The sequence below is a fragment of the Sander vitreus genome, chromosome 18 (assembly GCF_031162955.1).
Source record: "Sander vitreus isolate 19-12246 chromosome 18, sanVit1, whole genome shotgun sequence".
Taxonomy (NCBI): Eukaryota; Metazoa; Chordata; class Actinopteri; order Perciformes; family Percidae; genus Sander; species Sander vitreus.
In genome coordinates this window covers 27477839-27496884 of record NC_135872.1, presented here as the reverse complement: position 1 = coordinate 27496884, position 19046 = coordinate 27477839, and the positions used below count along the sequence as shown (strand labels likewise).

General features: G+C 41.5%; 1 protein-coding gene across 9 annotated transcripts in view; it reads left to right on the top strand.

The window, feature by feature from the left end:
- The window catches only part of cdk19 (cyclin dependent kinase 19), a 68082-nt gene extending 49251 nt beyond the window's left edge, over nt 1-18831 (top strand). For 4 of the 9 annotated variants that reach the window (XM_078274408.1, XM_078274414.1, XM_078274413.1 and 1 more), the window contains 8 exons: nt 1001-1132; nt 2711-2854; nt 3077-3151; nt 4701-4770; nt 4867-4939; nt 5719-5816; nt 10878-11123; nt 14619-18831. In XM_078274408.1, coding sequence (XP_078130534.1) covers nt 1001-1132; nt 2711-2854; nt 3077-3151; nt 4701-4770; nt 4867-4939; nt 5719-5816; nt 10878-11123; nt 14619-14874 — 1094 coding nt within the window. In that variant the 3' untranslated portion in view covers nt 14875-18831. Of the gene's footprint in view, nt 1-1000; nt 1133-2710; nt 2855-3076; nt 3152-4700; nt 4771-4866; nt 4940-5718; nt 5817-6911; nt 6991-10877; nt 11124-11766; nt 12039-14618 lie in introns of all 9 variants that reach the window. The other 5 variants (XR_013503409.1, XR_013503410.1, XM_078274409.1 and 2 more) reach the window with 5 other exon arrangements.
- The last annotated feature ends 215 nt before the right edge of the window (nt 18832-19046 follow it).

The following is a 19046-nucleotide window of genomic DNA, read 5'->3' as shown; positions in this document are numbered from 1 at the left end:
AGCGACGGTGGCTCTGCAGAATGGTCTTGGGAAGGAACTTGTTTTGGTGGAACATTTGCACCCCGCAAAAGAGAACGCCACATACAATATTAAATGAAGTTAACTGTTGACACAACACAGTAACGTGAGATATTTAAATTAGCTGATACATGGTTAAACCTCATTGGCTCTTACCAGTGTATCTCTGTGTGTACTTGGTCCACAGCAATCCCACCAATCGGTCCCACAACGTCCCAGTTAGAGAGGAAATGCCCTAAACATATTCCTTGTAAATCTTTACAATCGTTCCCTGAACGAACCAAGCAGGTCTGCCTTGTTGCACCGTCCGTATTTTCTTCACAACTTGCCATTGTTAGCGTGTAACGTTTCTTGTGAGGGACGTCCGGCGAAACTTCCAGCAGCGCCGGAACTCTCCGTTAATGATGTTGATCCAGACTACTGTGGCACTTAATTTTCATTATAATTTAGGATTTTAAGTTTTCTCTGTTTTACTTCATCCACCAGCAGTAGCCTTTAGTTCCTGCTTTAGTTTTCTCTTTTCCATTTCAACTATTTTCCATTTATTTCATCACTATCTACATATTTATATATTATAGCTGAGATTATTTCACGTTAATTGCTACTAAAGATGTTATGGATTTCAAAGAAATACAATAAATAACACTGAGTGAAATGCAAGGGTTCATTTAAAAGAACATGGTAGATGTAGGGAGTGAGTCGCTCCATAAATATGTGATTCTTCATTTCTAGCAAATAACTTTTCACTCTTAAGTTTAGAGCACTCTGAAGTGTGATTGTTAGAAGCTGGATAGAGAATGTCATTTTGGTTCCCAGTAAGAGAGACACTCTTCTCTGTTGATTTAAGCTAGTTTTCAAACTTCAAATATTGCCTTGATGTGTCTACGATCCGGGGTCGTGGGTGGGTTTGAGGGCCTGAGGTGCTCTCTGAGAATGTCTTTGTTTGCTCACTTCCTGTGTCTTCTTTACAAACCTCCTGTAGCTGACATGGGTTTCGCCAGACTCTTCAACTCCCCCCTCAAGCCGCTGGCAGACCTCGACCCTGTGGTGGTGACCTTCTGGTACAGGGCCCCTGAGCTGCTGCTGGGGGCCCGGCACTACACCAAAGCTATCGGTGAGTCTGGGTCTGTGTGTGTGTGTGTGTGTGTGTGTGTGTGTGTGTGTGTGTGTGTGTGTGTCTGCACTAACTCAGGACTTTGACCCCTGATTGTTTGCTCCACTGAAACAAAGTAGCTGTCCTTTCAGCAGAATAATCTTTCAGTCTTTTAGTGTTTCCCCAAGGTCTTTCAGTGTAGGGACACGCATTCCTTTGTGGAAAGGAGTCCCCTGCCATCTATGGTCTTCATCATGAAGCAGCTGTGTCTACATGTCATTCGTGGAACATGAGACAACACTGTCAGTCAGTCTCAGGCCTCCACTGTGTTTGTGATTATCTCTAAATGAATTAGGGCTGTCAAAAGAACGCGTTAATTACGATTAATTAATCTGAGAAAAAATTATTAAGATTAATCTATTCCATATTGACGTTTGACCCGGAGCCATTCTAGCCAGCATTGGACTGTAAAATGAAGGAGGGAGACGAGAATGTTCTGCCTGGATTATTAATTAGAACAATTACTTGTAAAAATCTTCTTCCTGCCAACCCTGGCTACCGAAATTCCACTGACATGTCTGCTCTTCTCTGCTGCTCTGAAACAGACGTTACAGGAAACACAAACAGCGCTGCACGTGACGCTAGTTAACGCTATACTCGACAGCAGCTAACGTTAGCCTACCGCTAGCTAGTTAACACTATACTCGACAGCAGCTAACGTTAGCCTACCGCTAGCTAGTTAACACTATACTCGACAGCAGCTAACGTTAGCCTACCGCTAGCTAGTTAACACTATACTCGACAGCAGCTAACGTTAGCCTACCGCTAGCTAGTAGCTGGATTAAACACGGTTAAATGCTGACAGCTAACGCTAAACGGTGTAAAGTGTGACTGTGTTTTACTGTAGAGGATTCAACACCGGGATGTAACAATCTGCAGCTGCCGTCGGAGAAACAACACAGACGGTGCGTTCAATGAAACTGGTAAACTACAGCTACTACCTTTTCCCATCTGGTGGTTGTTTTTGTCGTTCAACAGCAATTTACTAGTGAAATTAGTTATTGTTATTGTTATACATTATTATTAAATCATTTAATTTTGACCATATGGCCTTAGCAATAAACAAGCCGTTCTTTAATGTCACCAACTGTTGTTTAGTACCCTTTTTTTTTCTTTTCTTTTTCTACTTTCTTAAAAAGTATCGGTTCAGGCACCGTTAATTATGTATGCGATTAATTAATCACAGAGTATGTAATTAATTAGATTACATTTTTTAATCGATTGACAGCCCTAAAATGAATGAAAGAAAGACGGTCAGATATAAAAGTTGCACTAATTGTTTCTCAGAAATTCTTTCTCACTTTAACTTTTGCAGAAATAGCAAAAAAAAAGATTTCACTTTTGCAGTAAAGTAGTAGAAAAATTCATTTACGTATAAGATCATCAAACATTTGGGTCAAAACTGGTTTCTGAACTCTTATGCATGCCACTGATAAAACGTAAAGCTCATCTTCAAGAAGACAAAACTAACTAACTGTGTGTGTGTGTGTGTGTGTGTGTGTGTGTGTGTGTGTGTGTGTGTGTGTTTAAATGAACCAGATATTTGGGCAATTGGCTGCATCTTTGCGGAGCTGCTAACGTCCGAGCCCATCTTCCACTGTCGCCAGGAAGACATCAAAACCAGTAACCCTTTCCATCATGACCAGCTGGACAGGATATTCAGCGTCATGGGTTTCCCCGCAGGTCTGCACACAATACACACAACCGCAAATACACACAGCCTGTGTATGCAAAAAAACTTAAAACCGTGAATCGTATCGGATGGTGAGTCGTATCGTATCTTATTCTGTTGAATGTTTACATAAAGGTGCCCCGTGGCGATTTAGTGTGTGTCCATTAGCACTAGCACATATCCTAGAGCTTTAACAAACACGTAGAGTACATGTCCTTCCATTTTCTATTTAGACAACTTCAAGCGATCCATGGATTCGCCACAGGGACAATCTGTTCATGATCTCGCGGTGGGAGTTTCACTTAAAGGTACTCTAAGCGATGTCACGCGTTTTTTAGGCTACAACATTTTTTGTCACATACAGCAAACATCGCCTCACTCTGTTAGCTGCCTGTCCCCTGAACACACTGTAAAAAAACACGGTCTCTGTAGACAGCCCAGGCTCCACAAACGGCAACAAAAACAAACTGCGCCAACCTGCACCACCAAACATAACAAACAGTCTCCCACCCAATAACAGACAACAAGGATTTGGGGGTGGGGGTTGGGGGGGGGGTTAGTGCGCGGAAGGGAGGGGACGGGATGAGGAGGGGGGAGAGGCGAGCTAGCCTCTGTTTTGTTTGACAATACTTCGAACGTCAACAAGAAGTCCCATTTGTATGACGTCCTGCTATTTAACACCCCCAAGGTAGCACAGGTAGACTTTCTATTTCACACATATTGTTTTCCGTCAGATTGTTTTTATGATCTTGACATTTCCGACTGCATTGAAAGCAGCTTCATTTCACGGAGAAACAGAGAAAGAGAAAGAGAAAGAGACGAGGGACTGTGCTTTGTGCTGGAGGAAACAGCTGTTACACAAACTCCTGGGCAGTTTAGTGCTGGTGTTTCATTTTTGACCCTCATAGTTTTTAAAACTGTCCTATGGCAGTGACAGAGACAGTGATGTTTACTGATTCCTGTACGGGACTCTCACACCGCCTCAAAACGGACTCTTGTCTGATGGCTGGTTACATGATTGGCCACTGCAGGGTGACACTGGGTTGTGTTTCTCCTAAAGTTGAATCTTTATCAACTTTTCTGCTGCGGTTTTCTTTTTTTAAGATTATTTTTTGGGCATTTCCGGGCCTTTATTTTGATGGGACAGCTGAAGACATGAAAGGGAGGGAGAGAGGGGGGGTATGACATGCAGCAAAGGGCTGCCGGTCGGAGGCGAACCCGGGCCCTCTGTGTCAAGGAGTAAACCTCTATACGGGCGCCAGCTCTACCAACTGAGCTATCCAGGCGCCTGCTGCAGTTTTCTTTCGGCTCCTCCCTGTGGCCGCCACCACCGCAGCCTAAACGCACTACCCCCCCTTCAAAACGAATCAAAAGACCTGCGTTTTCGCAGGACCCCCTGAGGACTGCTATGTGAACCCAGCCTTAAAACATAATAATAATATATATATAGGGCTGGGCGATAGGGAAAAAATCAGATATCACAATATTCTTGACCAAATACCTTGATATCGATATTGCGGCGCTATTCTAGGGTTGACAGTTGGTGCTCTAACAAAATATCTTCACACTTAGATTTTAGATAAATAATCATCAGTAATGTGGACATAATGTCTAAATGGGGAAACAGCAAATAATAGAACAGCTACAACAGTCTGGTCAGTTCAGAAGAGTACATCACTTTACTGTAATGCAGCCTTTAAAACCAGGAAAAGACAACACTTATGTCATATCACGATATTACGATATACAAAATCTAAGACAGATATCTAGTCTCATATCACGATATCGATATAATGTCGACATATTGCCCAGCCCTATCTATATATAAAGTTGTAGTATGTTCTTTGTATTCCACAGATAAGGACTGGGAAGACATTAGAAAGATGCCAGAGTATCCAACACTGCAGAAAGACTTCAGGAGGACAACGTGAGTAGATGATCAGAAACTTATAAACCAATAAACCAAAAATACAAAATAAAGATTTTTTTTGTTGATGTATTGTTGTGTTTTCTCATTTCTCAGGTATGCAAACAGCAGCTTAATCAAATACATGGAGAAGCATAAAGTGAAACCAGACAGCAAAGTGTTTCTGTTGGTGGGTACACACACACCATCATATATGGACACGTCTTATGTCTCTGCTTCTTTTGGTTTGCAGAAGAACTACTGTGGGAAAAACATTTTTGATGATTATAAAAAAAATTGAGCCATCATTCTACATTCATTCTGTTTGTCTCTGCTGATATCTGACAGCAGGTTTTGAAGTATGATTTTATTTCTTTTTACTATTTGGTAACATTTTATGAATGAAACAGAACAGAACCTTATATGGCCGTTTTAGGGGCAATGATAATGCCAATGATCAAATCTCACGAAAATGAGTTTCTTTCAACTGAATTGCCCCAAAAAAACATGGATGGTTCCCTACAACTATCTTCAGGTAAAATGAATGAATTTTATAGCATTTGAAAAAAAATGTTGCAGTATCCTGAATAAACTTTGATACCCGTGATCCACTCAACATCCTCTGATCCGACCTATAAGGCAAAATAATTCAGAATTTCTGCTTTTTTCCAACAACAAAAAATAGGCCCAATTTCACATAAATGAGGTTTGTTGACCAATTTTCCAAGAATAAGTGTAAAACGTATTATTAAAACAACACAAGTTGGTATTAGTGGTGCATACTGTATAAGTGACCAAATCGTCAAAAGCATCGAAAAAAGCTCCAAACAAGTTCATGGTCGACGGAAAGAAAACACAAGGGGTTAAACTAAACAATGCAGAACATGTCCTCATACTTTGTGACTGTATATTGAGGAGTTCTGCAGACACCACCATAAAAACAATACCGTGATTCTTCTCTGCCTTCAGCTCCAGAAACTTCTCACCATGGACCCCACCAAAAGAATCACATCAGAGCAGGCGCTGCAGGACCCCTACTTCCTGGAGGAGCCGTTACCAACCACCGAGTGAGCTTTCCTTTGTCTTGATTCAGACCCACACTGATTCACTTCTTTAAAGAATAACTCTCGCCAAAATGCAACCTAGGGTCTTTTTGTGAATCTACCCGAGTCAAACTGTCGTTTAAAAGCATATTTAGGACGGAATCGCCACTTTTAAGATTTACCGTATTTTCGTTTTTCGGTCAAATGACCTTTTGAATGGGAGTGCTTGGGGCACTTTTATGCTAGCCTCAAAATAGCTATTTTTAAAACACTAAGAAGGCTCGACACAACATGAGACTTTTCTCCAAGTATCACCAGGGGCTCTACACCTTAACGAAAGCGTTGACAACATTGTTTGTGTACCCAGAGTTTACTAAAAAGAAAGGTTTTCAACAACTCACCGTAGGTCTTGTTCTTTCCGGCCGCTACCACCTCGGCAGTCAAAACGAGTCGATATCCGAATGCGAATGAACGGACTCCATATGAGGCTCCTTTTTCAACTACGAGGTCAATATTGTTTTTCAATAACGACAAAACAAGAAATAATCCGTGCATTTATATGGAACTAAGCTTTAGGAGCTTTCCATCTTTACTCTCCTCCCTGTTACGTTGCATTCGGAAATCAATTGTTTTTGACTGATAAAATGGCTGCAGCCAGAAACAACAACAGCTACGGTGAGTTGTTGAAAACCTTTCTTTTTAGTAAACTCTGGGTACACAAACAATGTTGTCAACGCTTTCGTTAAGGTGTAGAGCCCCTGGTGATACTTCGAGCAAAGTTTCATGTTGTGTCGAGCCTTCTTAGTGTTTTAAAAATAGCTATTTTGAGGCTAGCGCAAAAGTGCCCCTAGCACTCCCATTCAAAAGGCCATTTGACCGAAAAACGAAAATACTGTCTGTCCTAAATATGCTTTTAAACGAAAGTTTGACTCTGGTACATTCACAAAAAGACCCTAGGTTGCATTTTGGCGAGAGTTACACTTTAAGTATGACGAAAATGGCCTTTAACTTCTAACCTACCTTCCTGTCCGCCCCCCTCTGTGTTTTGGATGGTGTGGTGGAATCAGAGTGGAACATGCAGAAACATTTACATCACTGATTCTCTGTGATTGCCTCTAGTGTGTTTGCTGGGTGTCAGATCCCCTACCCAAAACGAGAGTTCCTAAATGAAGACGAGCCAGAGGAGAAAACAGAAAAGGTAAAAAAAAAAAAAAAAGTCAACTGGCCACTCCACCAGTTTCATTTCATTACTTTAAATAGCTTTCAGACTCGAGACACATCCTGTGTTTGAAGTGTTTGAAGTCATCCCTATTATGAGAATATTTTATTCTCATAATAGGGATGAGTCTGCATTCACACAGCCTGCGTCGGCAGGTCGTCTTTTTGAATGGGGGCAGTGTGTTCAGGCTGTGGCGGAGTTTGACACAGGGGGGCACAGGCAAAAAAACGCAGCGGCCCTGTGACAAAAAGTTGAGACCGACTCAACTTTTAGAGAAACGCAACCCCAGTTAGTTTTGAGGGGGTGTGAGTGTCCCATACAGTTATCGGGGAAACATCACTGCCTCTATTGCTGCCACAAGAAAACTTTAAAACACCAAACACAATGTTTGCCAAACAACAAAGCACAGTCTATCTGTCCCACTCGTGTCTTTTCTTTCTCTCTTTCTCCGTGAAATGAAGCTGCCTTCAAGTGCAGTCGGAAACGTCGAGATCTATAAACGATCTGACCGAAAACAGTAACTGTGAAATATAAAGCCTTCTTGTGCTACATTGGGGGGGTTAAAGGAAACACAACGTGACGTCACACAAACGGGCCGTTTCGGTGACACTCCCACACAGCCCTGCGGAAGATCGACGGATTTTTTTTTTGGTGTGAATGGGCCCTAATGAGCATCATTTTCAGATGTCCACACAGTTCTGACAAGTTGAAAATAGCACAGCCCGGTGTTGGGTGTTATTCGAAATACCTGCACAGCATAAATGATCTACAATATTGTCAATCTAGATCTTGGTAGGAGCCTCCATCATATTAAAAGAACATGACTTGCTTCAATGGAAGCCGGTGGAAACTAGTGAGATTGTGTTACTGTCCAGAGAGATTCATGCCGGAGGAAAAAAAAAACACCAGCTGGACAAACATGAGCAGCTGATTCAAGCCTCAAGTCACACAGGTAAAGGTTGCAGGGTTTAGCTGTAATGTTCGCCACATTCTGCAATATCTTTCCTGGCCAGTACAGCAGTTTGTTTAGCTTTACAAGTATGTGGTTTGTCCCTGGTTATTTATCACAGTGAGGACAACACTGATGTTTCTATGCTAGGGTGTTAATCAGTATGTTAAGAGCATAAGTCACAGGAACATAGGACTGTCATAATAACACAAAACAGAACTGCACAGATGACAAAGTATTTCAAACGCTATATGGTAAATGGATTGCATTTTTATAGCACTTTTCGGTAACACTTTACTTGAAGGTAGCTACATAAGAGTGACATGACACTGTCATGAACACATGACACAGTCATGACACATGAACCCTAACCCTAACTCTAACCCTCACCATAATTTGTCATGACAAAAACCGAATGACACTAAAATAAGTGTTATATGTCATAAGCGTTTATGACTTTATAATGTTGATGACATGTTCATGACAGTGTCATGTCACTCTTATGTAGATACCTTCAAGTAAAGTGTAACCCACTTTTCTAGTCAAACGTTTAACAACACAAGCCAACATTCACCCCTTCATTCATACCCTGATGGCATGTAAGGTAGGCCTGTAACAGTTATTACATAATTGTCTAATTGTCCATTTTTCTACATAATCGCGGCTTCTTTGTTTAACAGCAATTCATTGCTAACATTAGCTAAGGTCTTAAGGCGTATGACTGGTAATTGTTGATTTTGGTTAGATATGCCAAATTGTAATTATATAGGTGATTACTGGTCAGACTGTATATTTGTATTATTATCTCAATTGTTAGTTGTTGGCACTTGACCCTATACACGTTCATAGCAACAAAAATGACAAGGGGGTGATAGAGATAGTTAGTTCTTTTTCTGATCATAAAGAGGGCTTGTTAACTTAAGGCTATCTTTTTGTCTTATTACATTATCTGGGTAACATGACAGTGATGCAAAAAAGATGTATCCTGGGATTTATTCAAAACTTTAATTTGGTTTCAAAAGTAATACATCAACAAATATTTTTAAATGTGGCTTAAAGAGACGATTATATTGTTAATCGCAATTATTTCTGAGACAAGTAATTGTACAGCAACATTTGGCATTATGACAGCTCTAATGCAAGGTGCCACCTGCTCATCAGGAAGGGAGGGATACACATTCACACACACAATTTGGAAATTTGCAAACAAATAAAATAGAGAAAGGCATCAAATGATCCCACTGAAGAAACTTGAAAAATGACTTAAAATATCTATAAATATCTTTAAATATCTCTGTGTTTCAGGCTTTGTGCTTTTATTGTGGAATATTCTGGGACAGTCTGGGTAAATTGCAGCTCAGCAGTGATGAACATTTGAAGAAGAGCAGTGTTTTGTAACTTGTTTTATTGTCATCAGAAATGCATTGTCTTATTTTGGACATTTTGTCAGTAAGTGCACCTGTTTATGCCAAGAAAGACCATGGTAGTACAAGGTTTCCTGTTATAGATTGAGTCGTAGCCAGATGGAGAGAGTCCTCTCATGGCTGGGCAGATTCATTAAAAAAAACATCCCTGGGCAACAGATTCTGCAGCGGGACCCCCCTCAGCTGGCCTCTTTTTGAGAATGTGAAAACAATTGTGTTATCGATGGTATATGAATATCACCTAACAGACACAAAGTGTTACCCATCAATACTGTCTATACTGTATATGCATTTCAGTCAAAGCAAAAAAGGTAGAACAACAAGACTGTTAACAAGCAAGTAACTAAACTGATTTCACATGTCCAGATTCCCTCTTCCCTTAAAGTGGACATATTATTCTTTTCCGTACGTCCTTACGTCATATCTTCAATGTTATAATGTCGGATTTTCATGTTAAACGTGGCCAAAAAAACAAATGAGATAAAAGTATTTTATAGAAATCCACGTGAGCTAAAACATTCAGATTTCCAACTGTTCTGAACGCTCCGTTTTCAACAGTTTTTTCTAATCTCGGTTAAGTCTTACGCAACTCTAAGCCGGCCTTCTCTGATTGGTCATCTGCTCCAGGTAGGCAGGACTGGAGTGTGGTTGACATTGTCGCATGTAACTACATGCTAACGGAAGTAAAATATGTCATCTTGGCTGCCAGTGTTGTTAAATTCTCCCCAATTCCAGTTCACATTACCCCTGAAACATTTCCGTTTTTGTAGTATTTGGTTTAAAAGCCTATTTCTGTGATTTTGACTGTAGAAAGAGCTGCTATATTCTATTAGTATCCACTGATAACTATAGTAGCTACATGCTAACGGCAGTCAAATATGTCATCTTGGCTGCCAATTTGTTAAATTCTCCTGAATTTCGGGTCGCATTTTTTCTGAAACATGTCTGATTGGGTAGTGTTTGGTTCAGAAGCCTTCATCCGCGTCAATCTAATGTAATATTAAGTAGCTGCATGCTAACGCGAGATAGCTGTAATCTTGACAGCCAATGCTGGTTTCTCCCCAATTTCGGGGTCACATTACTGCTGGGACATGTCCGGTTGTATTTGGTTTAGAAGCCTTTATTGGTGATTTCTTTTCATGGTACAAAGTCCTGTCATATACTCCGTTGCCGTAGCTCCAGCTGCAACTAATGAAACAACAGTGGAGGCTGCTGAGCAGAAAGCAAATTCCAGAAAACACTCTGGCCAATCAGAGAAGACTTGGTGTTTTCGGGAGGGGGGGCTTAAAGAGACAGGCGCTCCTACAGAGCGTCTCATACAGAGGGTGAATACAGGTGCAGCAGCCATGGGCAGTATGAGAAAAACAAAGTGTTTTTTTTAACATTAAAGCATGTAAACATGTTCTTGTACAAACACAAAATACAAGTATTATCCTGAAAATGCTATATAATAGTTGCCCTTAATCACCTTTGCACTGTGTGTCCATGTGCAGAACCAGACCCAGCAGCACCAGCAGACCACAGGTCAAACTCAGGCCCAGAACCAGCAGCAGACGGCAGCCCAGCAGGCTCCGTCCCAGCAGAACTTGGCCCAAACCAACGGCACTGCCGGAGCCACAGGGGCCACCGCTGGCGGGGGTTTACAACACGGCCAGGACCAGGGGCCCCCCAACAAGAAACCTCGGATCGGGCCCTCTGGGGCCTCCTCAGGCACTGGTCTGCTACAGTCAGAGTACCAGGTTAGTGGGATTTATACTCCGCAAGGAAGTTGTTAGGCGGCTGCTGATATTCTTAATTTTTCTCTCCCATTAAAAGACTCAAACAAACAATGAATGTAACAAGTGTTGTGCGTGTATTACAGCCTAATGCATCACAAAATGTTCTTGTTTGGGTTGCAAGTCCTGCTGGTTTATCCCATCGCGGTGGCTGGCGTTTCCGTGTGTGCGTGTGTTTGCGTCGGTGTATGTTTATGTGTGCGTGTGTCAGCCCCCCACCATTTCGGTACAAACATTTACCCAACATGTGACGATAGCCCTCGCCCACAGAAAATGTATCCGCATTTGGCGCTTGGCGAGTGTTAAAATACTCCCTAGAGTACCAAATGTAGATTAATCCGCCGCTAAAAATAGTCCCGAACAAATACACTACTTTGTTTGTTTGATAAAAAAACAGCTGTTTTAGGTAATATTACATATTAAAGAACATTTGATTATTCAGAAAATAATTGACTGATGAGGACAATTGTTACATGCAGCTTTGTGAGGTTATAGATATTAATTTTGTGCTCTGTGCACTGTGTTGTAACCTGCTAACGCTACAGATGGTGAACATTTCTTTGCACAGAATGTCAGTGGTGTAATCTACAGTATGTGTGTTTGGCAGCGGCGAGGAAGACGTATACACGCACACAGCAGACAACAACAGCCTGTCGTCCAACAGATAAGGACTGTGTGTTCCACATTGTCCTGCTGACCGAGCTGATAGCGAATCACTGCAGTGCCTGCTAGTTTCTGTTTCCCACTCTGGCGCCCGTTGTATCAGGGGCTCTTATCACGGGGCCAAAGAGAGGGCGGTATCTGAGTGATGGAGAGAGGCTGGTGAAATAAGAGCAAGGACGTGTCAATGAGTGTACTGCAGAGAACAGTGTGATAGAGGTGACCTCTCTGTCTGAGTAGAAATATATCACAGATAGATATAGATATATACAGTATATACTGTGTGTGTGTGTGTGTATATATATATATATATATATATATATATTAGGGCTGTCAAACGATAAAAAATTTTAATCGCGATTAATCGCTGAATTTCTATAGTTAATCGCGATTAATCAAAAATCAAAAATTAATTAAAATATTTTATCACATGATTAAAATACTATTATTCTGCATTTCAGAACAGTTTTTAAGTACATATTAACAATCGAAAGCTATTCTTACCAGTGGATCTTGATTGGGAATCAAATGAATGCAAAGAAAGTTACTTTATGAACTTGATTTTAAGATTTGTAATTATTTATTTACTGTAAACAAAAGAAAAATGTGTGACTCTGTCCTCCAAGTACCTAACTAAAAAAACTAAAAATCCCTATCCTTACCAGAGTCAATCTGGTGTTTAGTAACTCCTAAATAATGTTGATTCCTCACTGACGTCCAGTGATCAGCGGAGACAGCGTCTGCAGCACCTTGCAGCAGTTCCAGTGTGGCTGCTTTCTCCGTGTCGTACAGGCTGTGTATCCGTGAAAACTACTGTCCCCCTCGACGGCAACGAGACAGGTCAGACAGCCCAGTCTCATGGCAGTTCGTGAAAAACCACACAGAGCGGGGATCGTGTCCCCCCGTGTGGCGTTTTGTTTCCCGTAGTCTTCTTAATCACAACCGTCCCATTATTGTGGCGCGTCCCCAGCAGCCGTCTCCCAGCATATGAGGCGTCCTTTTCGGCCGTCTCCCGTAGGTGGTAGCTCAAGCTTGACGTGCTGTGGTGATATTTTAATTCGGCTTTACACAACGTGTATATGGCTTTGACTTGTCTACGAGCTGTCCGGGAGTTTTGGAAAATAAAAAGCGCCATTCAGGATTTCATTGCTGCTGTCTTTCTCCATCATGCCTGCAGCCTGCAGCAGCAGGATGTGTTACGAGGAAGTGGCAGCTTGATGAGAAGTAACGGTGCTGCAAAGGGTCAAAATAGTAGCCTGTTAGGCACGACGCAAAGCCGAGTGAAGTGTAAAATAAATTAATAAATGCTGGCATTGCATTGCGTTGGCCCTTAATCACATCGCAATTAACGCGTTAACACTGACAGCCCTAATATATTATATATATGGATGTATATTATATATATATATACAATATACATCCATATATATAATATATATATCCATATATATAATATATATATCCATATATACTGTGTATATATATATATATATATATAGTAGTGGCTGAGGCTGCATGTGAGACAGCTGGTGGCTGTCAGGCCTCAGCATATGTATAAATAAACCAGTGGACTGGGCTGGCATACCAGGAATGGGGCTAGTTGTCTGACTGTGCCGTCACTGTCAGCGTAGTCTGAGAAAAACGTGCTCTGGTTTATTGGCATTTCTTTAAACCAATCACAGTCGTCTTGGGCGGCGCTAAGCGCCGGACGGAGCCACGGTGCCGCAGGTAACCCTAACCCCGAAACATCAAGATCTTCCTCCCTTCTCTCTGAGAGCCAATCTGGAAAACAGCTTCTAACCTTTTGTCCATTGGTTTTTACAGACTTAATAGTAATTCGTCATAAACGATGTTCAGGTGTTAAATGAGTTAACTGTTAAAACCAATTGACAACAATTGAAAGCCTGATTATAACCCTAGTTATGTTACTTATAGATAAAACACAGTTTGTTTCATAACTTTTTGCAATTATTACTTCTTTTATTTTTTTACATTGGTCTTGACATTTGTTATACCAAATAATTAAAGGAAGAGAAACGGTAGGATACAACATAAGCAGCCAAAGCTGACCAATCACAGTTCTTGTAGTCCCCATGTGGTATCTGTTGAGTTTCAGGAGACGGTTTCCCATAATACAACCAGCGGAATCTTTTTATTAGATCCTCCCTGTCTTTAAAGGAATAGTTTCACGTTTTGGGATGTAGTTTTATTTACTTTCTTGCCAATAGTTATAAATACGTCTTTCCACTAAACATGGAGTTACGTAGCTTAGCATAAAGACTGGAAGCAGCCTGGCTCTGTAAGCCTTACAGCATTTCTAAAGCAGTTTAATCCAACAGCAACAGAAATGTTATGTGCTGTAACTGTATCTGGTGACCAGCGGCAGGTTGCTGTTGCCATGAGAAACCAAACCAAAACAAAACACCACCAAAACAATAGTTACAGTACATAACTCCCCAGTGAAACTACTAACAAGTTCATTAATCATGTATTAATAATTGAGGTCATGAATAAATAATAAATAGATCCATCGATAAGTGATGGCAGCCCTACTTTTACACCCCAAACATCAGCTGGCATAGCTCCGTGTCCTGATAAACCTGTGTATGCACACACACACACATACACACACACACACACACACACACACACACACACACACACATGTTCACGTTCACGAGTTGTATGTTTTGTATTTTGTTAAAGAAATCACAAAAAAAAGAAAGCTCTATGTTGCATCCAGGTGCTCACTGATGTGTTTTTCTCTCCCCTCTTCCCCTCCGTATGACTTTCCGTCAGCACTCCGGCTCCCGCCTTGGTTACCAAAGCACCGTCCAAGGTTCCACTCAGCCCCAGAGCACCATGGGATACTCGTCGTCATCCCAGCAGAGCTCCCAGTACTCCCACCAGACCCACCGTTACTGAGGCTGAACCAGCAGAGGAGTTGGCTCCTCCTCCTCCTCCTCCTCCTCCTCCGACCTGCATCGCTCCCACATCCTGGCTGGACCTTTCTCTGTGCATTACGTCATTCCAACGCAACCCCCCTCACCTTTGACCTCTTTCCTGACTGCCATTAGCAGCACTGTAACATGAAGGCAAACAAACCGAACCAAAACAGCGTAAGAAGAGGTTGTGCCTTCTCGGGCTGGTGAACATAATGTAAGATAGAATCAGATTCAGAATCAGAAAAGGTTTTTCTTGCCACAATAAGGCTGCGTCCGAAATTCCATGCTACCATGCTATTTACTAGGCTAAAACAGTTTATGAGGTTTGTTTTGTATGCCTGAAACCTTAGCGTGAAACCAATAGTACTTGAATTGCATACTATTTCCAGTAAAACATTACAGTATGCAATACTGGACACTACGCCGGCATAAATATCCCACAATGCAACGCGACAACGTTCATGACAGACAAACGGACAAAAGCCAAGGAGCTCTTTAACGCTCTAATTTACATTTCTACATATTTAAACGGCTGTTGGTCTACTTATTCACCTCTTTCGGTCATTTAAGCGTTATGTGGCGATGCGGCTTGAGCTGATGTCGGCAGGGGTTACCACGGTTACGCATCTTCAACGGCAAGGAGGCTCTCAGGAAGTGACGTTGAAAATTACAGCTCAGTGCGCCCGAAAAAGATCCACACTACTGTTTATTTACACAAAAGTATACTGGACGATAGTATGCATATTGAGTATGTAGTGCTGAGTAAGCGATTTCGGACGCAACCTAAGTTACACTTATGTAGGAATTTGCCTTGGTGAATGGTGAGTACATGATCAAACTAACAAATGTGAAGGCGTCGGAACCCATGGCATTTAAAAGCACGTTTCTCACCCGGAACAACTGCAGCTGTTTTCATATATACGTACATTATATAGCACCTTTTTCTATTTGATTTTCTTTTTCTCTCGCTTATTTGCTAGAGTTTTCAAGTTAACCTTGATAGTTGATGTCATTGTAAATATTGTTACATATGGAAGTGATGGGAATGAAAGGAAACACAGGAGGAAAAAGCTCTTTACTTGCGTCTCTAGTGTAATATGACTTAGCTAACCCTGTCACACACACACGTTTCCACACAGAGAACATCAGCACGACAGCTGATGAAATTGCAGGGAAATATTAAATGTGCGGTTTACGCAATCTAGATATTATAGGGTTTGTATTATTTAGACCGCTCTTTATCTAGACTTGGATTTGGAAAGTAAGAAAAGTAGCCGTCTTTTTTTACAGCTCTAAACTCTCTGTTAGTGTGATTCACTCCACTACCTAGATGAGAACCGTTTGACAGCCGAGCTTGGTTTCCTCTGACGACGGCAGCCTTTTTTAGGAGGTCGGACGCGCCTCTCGTATGTGGCCAGCAGCTCCGGGCTGGTTTCTTGTTTCTCCCGAGCTGCCGGTGGACACTTTGCTCTGACACCCATCTGATCGTGGACCCTCAAGACTTTTAAGGTTTCTGAACACAAAACGTGTACATAAACGTACAGGGCAGCTAACAGTATGCCCCCCTTATATGCTTCTTGAGACTGTTACTGCCTGATGTCAGGTTTTTCTTTTTTAAGGTTTTAACGTTATCATTGTTGCCCTGTGTGTGTGTGTGTGTGTGTGTGTGTGTGTGTTTGTTTGTGTGTGTGTGTGTGTGTGTGTGTGTGTGTGTGTAGGTGTGTGTGTCAGGTTGTTTTTTAAGGTTTTAACGTTATCATTGTTGCCCTGTGCGTGCGTGCGTGCGTGTGTTTGCGTGTGTGTGTTTGCATGCGTACGTGTGTGTGTCAGGTTGTTTTTTTAAGGTTTTAACATTATCATTGTTGCCCTGTGAGAGTGTGTGTGTGTGTGTGTGTGTGTGTGCGTGCGTGCGTGCGTGCATGCGAGTGAGCGAGCCTGCGTGCGTGTTTGCGTGCGTACGTGTGTTTGTCAGGTTGTTTTTTTAAGGTTTTAACGTTATCATTGTTGCCCTGTGAGAGAGAGAGAGTGTGTGTGTGCGTGCGTGCATGTCTTAGTGCATGGTGTTCATCCTTTTACTTACTAGAACTGCACTGACTGGGAACTGATCTGCAAAGAGCTGGAACAGATGTGGGTGAGTGTTGTTGCACTGAGCACACATCTGGGGCACATCAGGTGCGTTGTGTGATACTAGACAAGGAGGCAGGAGCAACAGTAATGAAGTATTGATGTAAATCCTCAGCGCCCGACAATAACTATTCTTTTCCTTTTTTATCATTATTATTTTTGTGTGCAGTATATAACAGTGGTGGGAGGTAACTAAGGACATCTACTCAAGTCCTGTACTTCAGTCCAAATGTTGAGGTACTTGTACTTCACTTGAGTCTTTTCTTTTCATGCCACTTTCTACTTCTACTCCGCTACATTTCAGAGAGAAATATTGTACTTTTTACTCCACTACATTCATCTGACAGCTTTAGTTACTAGTTACTTTACACATTAAGATTACTGCACACAAAACACATGTACTGTAGTTTATAAAATACTACCCAACAATATAACGGCCTGCAAGTACAGCTGCAATGATGAGCACTAAACACTTAGTTGATTGACAGAACAGTTTGGATCGTTTCCAGTTTCTAAAATGTATTTTTACAGTGTGGCATTAGTACTTTTACTAAAGTATTTAAGATCTTAATATCTGTAATACTTCTTCCACCACTGGTATATAATCACCTCCCTGTATGTGTGTTTTATGTTTTAAGTCAATCTATGAGAAAACCTTTAAAGAGAATGGGTGGTTGGAATGTTACTCAAGTACTGCACTCAAATGAAATACGCTTATTCTCTTTTTTTTGGCCAAGAGTACATGTCTGTACGCTAAATATGAAGCTATGGCTGCTTAGCTTAGCTTAGCTTAGCATAGAGATTGGAAACAGAAGGCGCCAGGATATTTGTGCAAAGCCGAGCTAACCGGCTGCTGGCCGGCACAAATCTGAGGTACGGGCGTGATGATTAGGATGCATTTTTCCCTTATCAAGTTATGTTATGCTATCATTGAGCCCCCATTTGTTTTAAGTGCCGTAAGAATATTCCAGCCTGTTTTCAAGTATTTTCTAAAATCAAGTTTTAAGTGACATATTTTCTAGTGTAGTACCCTGCTTATACTATCTATCCGTTTGTTAGACAGGTCCATTTGAAGTACTCTCACTGCACTAGCCGCTCCTGGTTTAAGGAGATAGTTAAAGCCAGAATTGTATTTTTATGATCGAACTGCCGACAGTATGTTAAGTAGTTACTTTTACTCTGAATACTTTCAGTAGATTTGGCTGAAAATACTTCAGTAGGATTTAATGTAAGACTTTTACTTGTAATGAGTATTTTTGTGTTCTTGTATTCCTACTTCAGTAAAGGATACTATATAGTGTATACTGGAAATAACACAGACGCCACTCTTCAAGGGCAAACCTCACAGCGATGCTTGCTTTCTCCTTTTCATTTTTTTTTTTCTACAACTTGCTCCATCCTCATTGGCCCTGCTCGGTCACATGACCGGCCATCCTGCAGAACGCACCCAATGACTCCACTGTAAAACTGCTCCGATGCACACAGCAGGACTGGGGGGGGTGTGGGTGGGGTTGGGGCGGGGGAGCAGATGTGTGGCCTGCAGCCTGCAGTGGATAAGAAAGCACTGACACCTTGTGGCTGAAAAGAGAACGGACACTCTGTCCGAGCAGAAGCCATTTCCACCAGAACATGCCAGGCATAAACTGATTTTATTATTAGGATTCTTCTGATGTGTCTGTTGCCTCAGATTGGGTCTTGCATCCCCTCAGTGACACCCCCCAGTGTGCCCTGCTGGCTCTTTTTGCAGCAGCAGCAGCAGTTACAGTGGATCGTACGGGTTCGGGGTCACTTCCATCCAAATTGTGTCATTTCTGCAAAAAGCGAAAAACAAACAATGCAATTGGAGGATTTGATGTGCAGATGAAGTTTGATTAATATCAAACTTCAAAACCTGACACTTCAGTCTGGAGTTTCATTTGGAAAAAAATTCACATCTTTAAAAAGTATTGCACTTTGAAAAAGATAATTGATAGTTGTTTTTGAATCATTTCACTTTGACAGACTGGATCTTGTACATTTGACACATTTAAAGCTGCATTAGTTGATATTTTTGGGTTCAGCAGAAAAAGGTGTAAAGAACTTTTCTTTTTTTTATGAATTATCTCCTTATAGAGAGCCTCAATGCAATCTCTTATTCAGCATATGTGTGTTTCTGCTG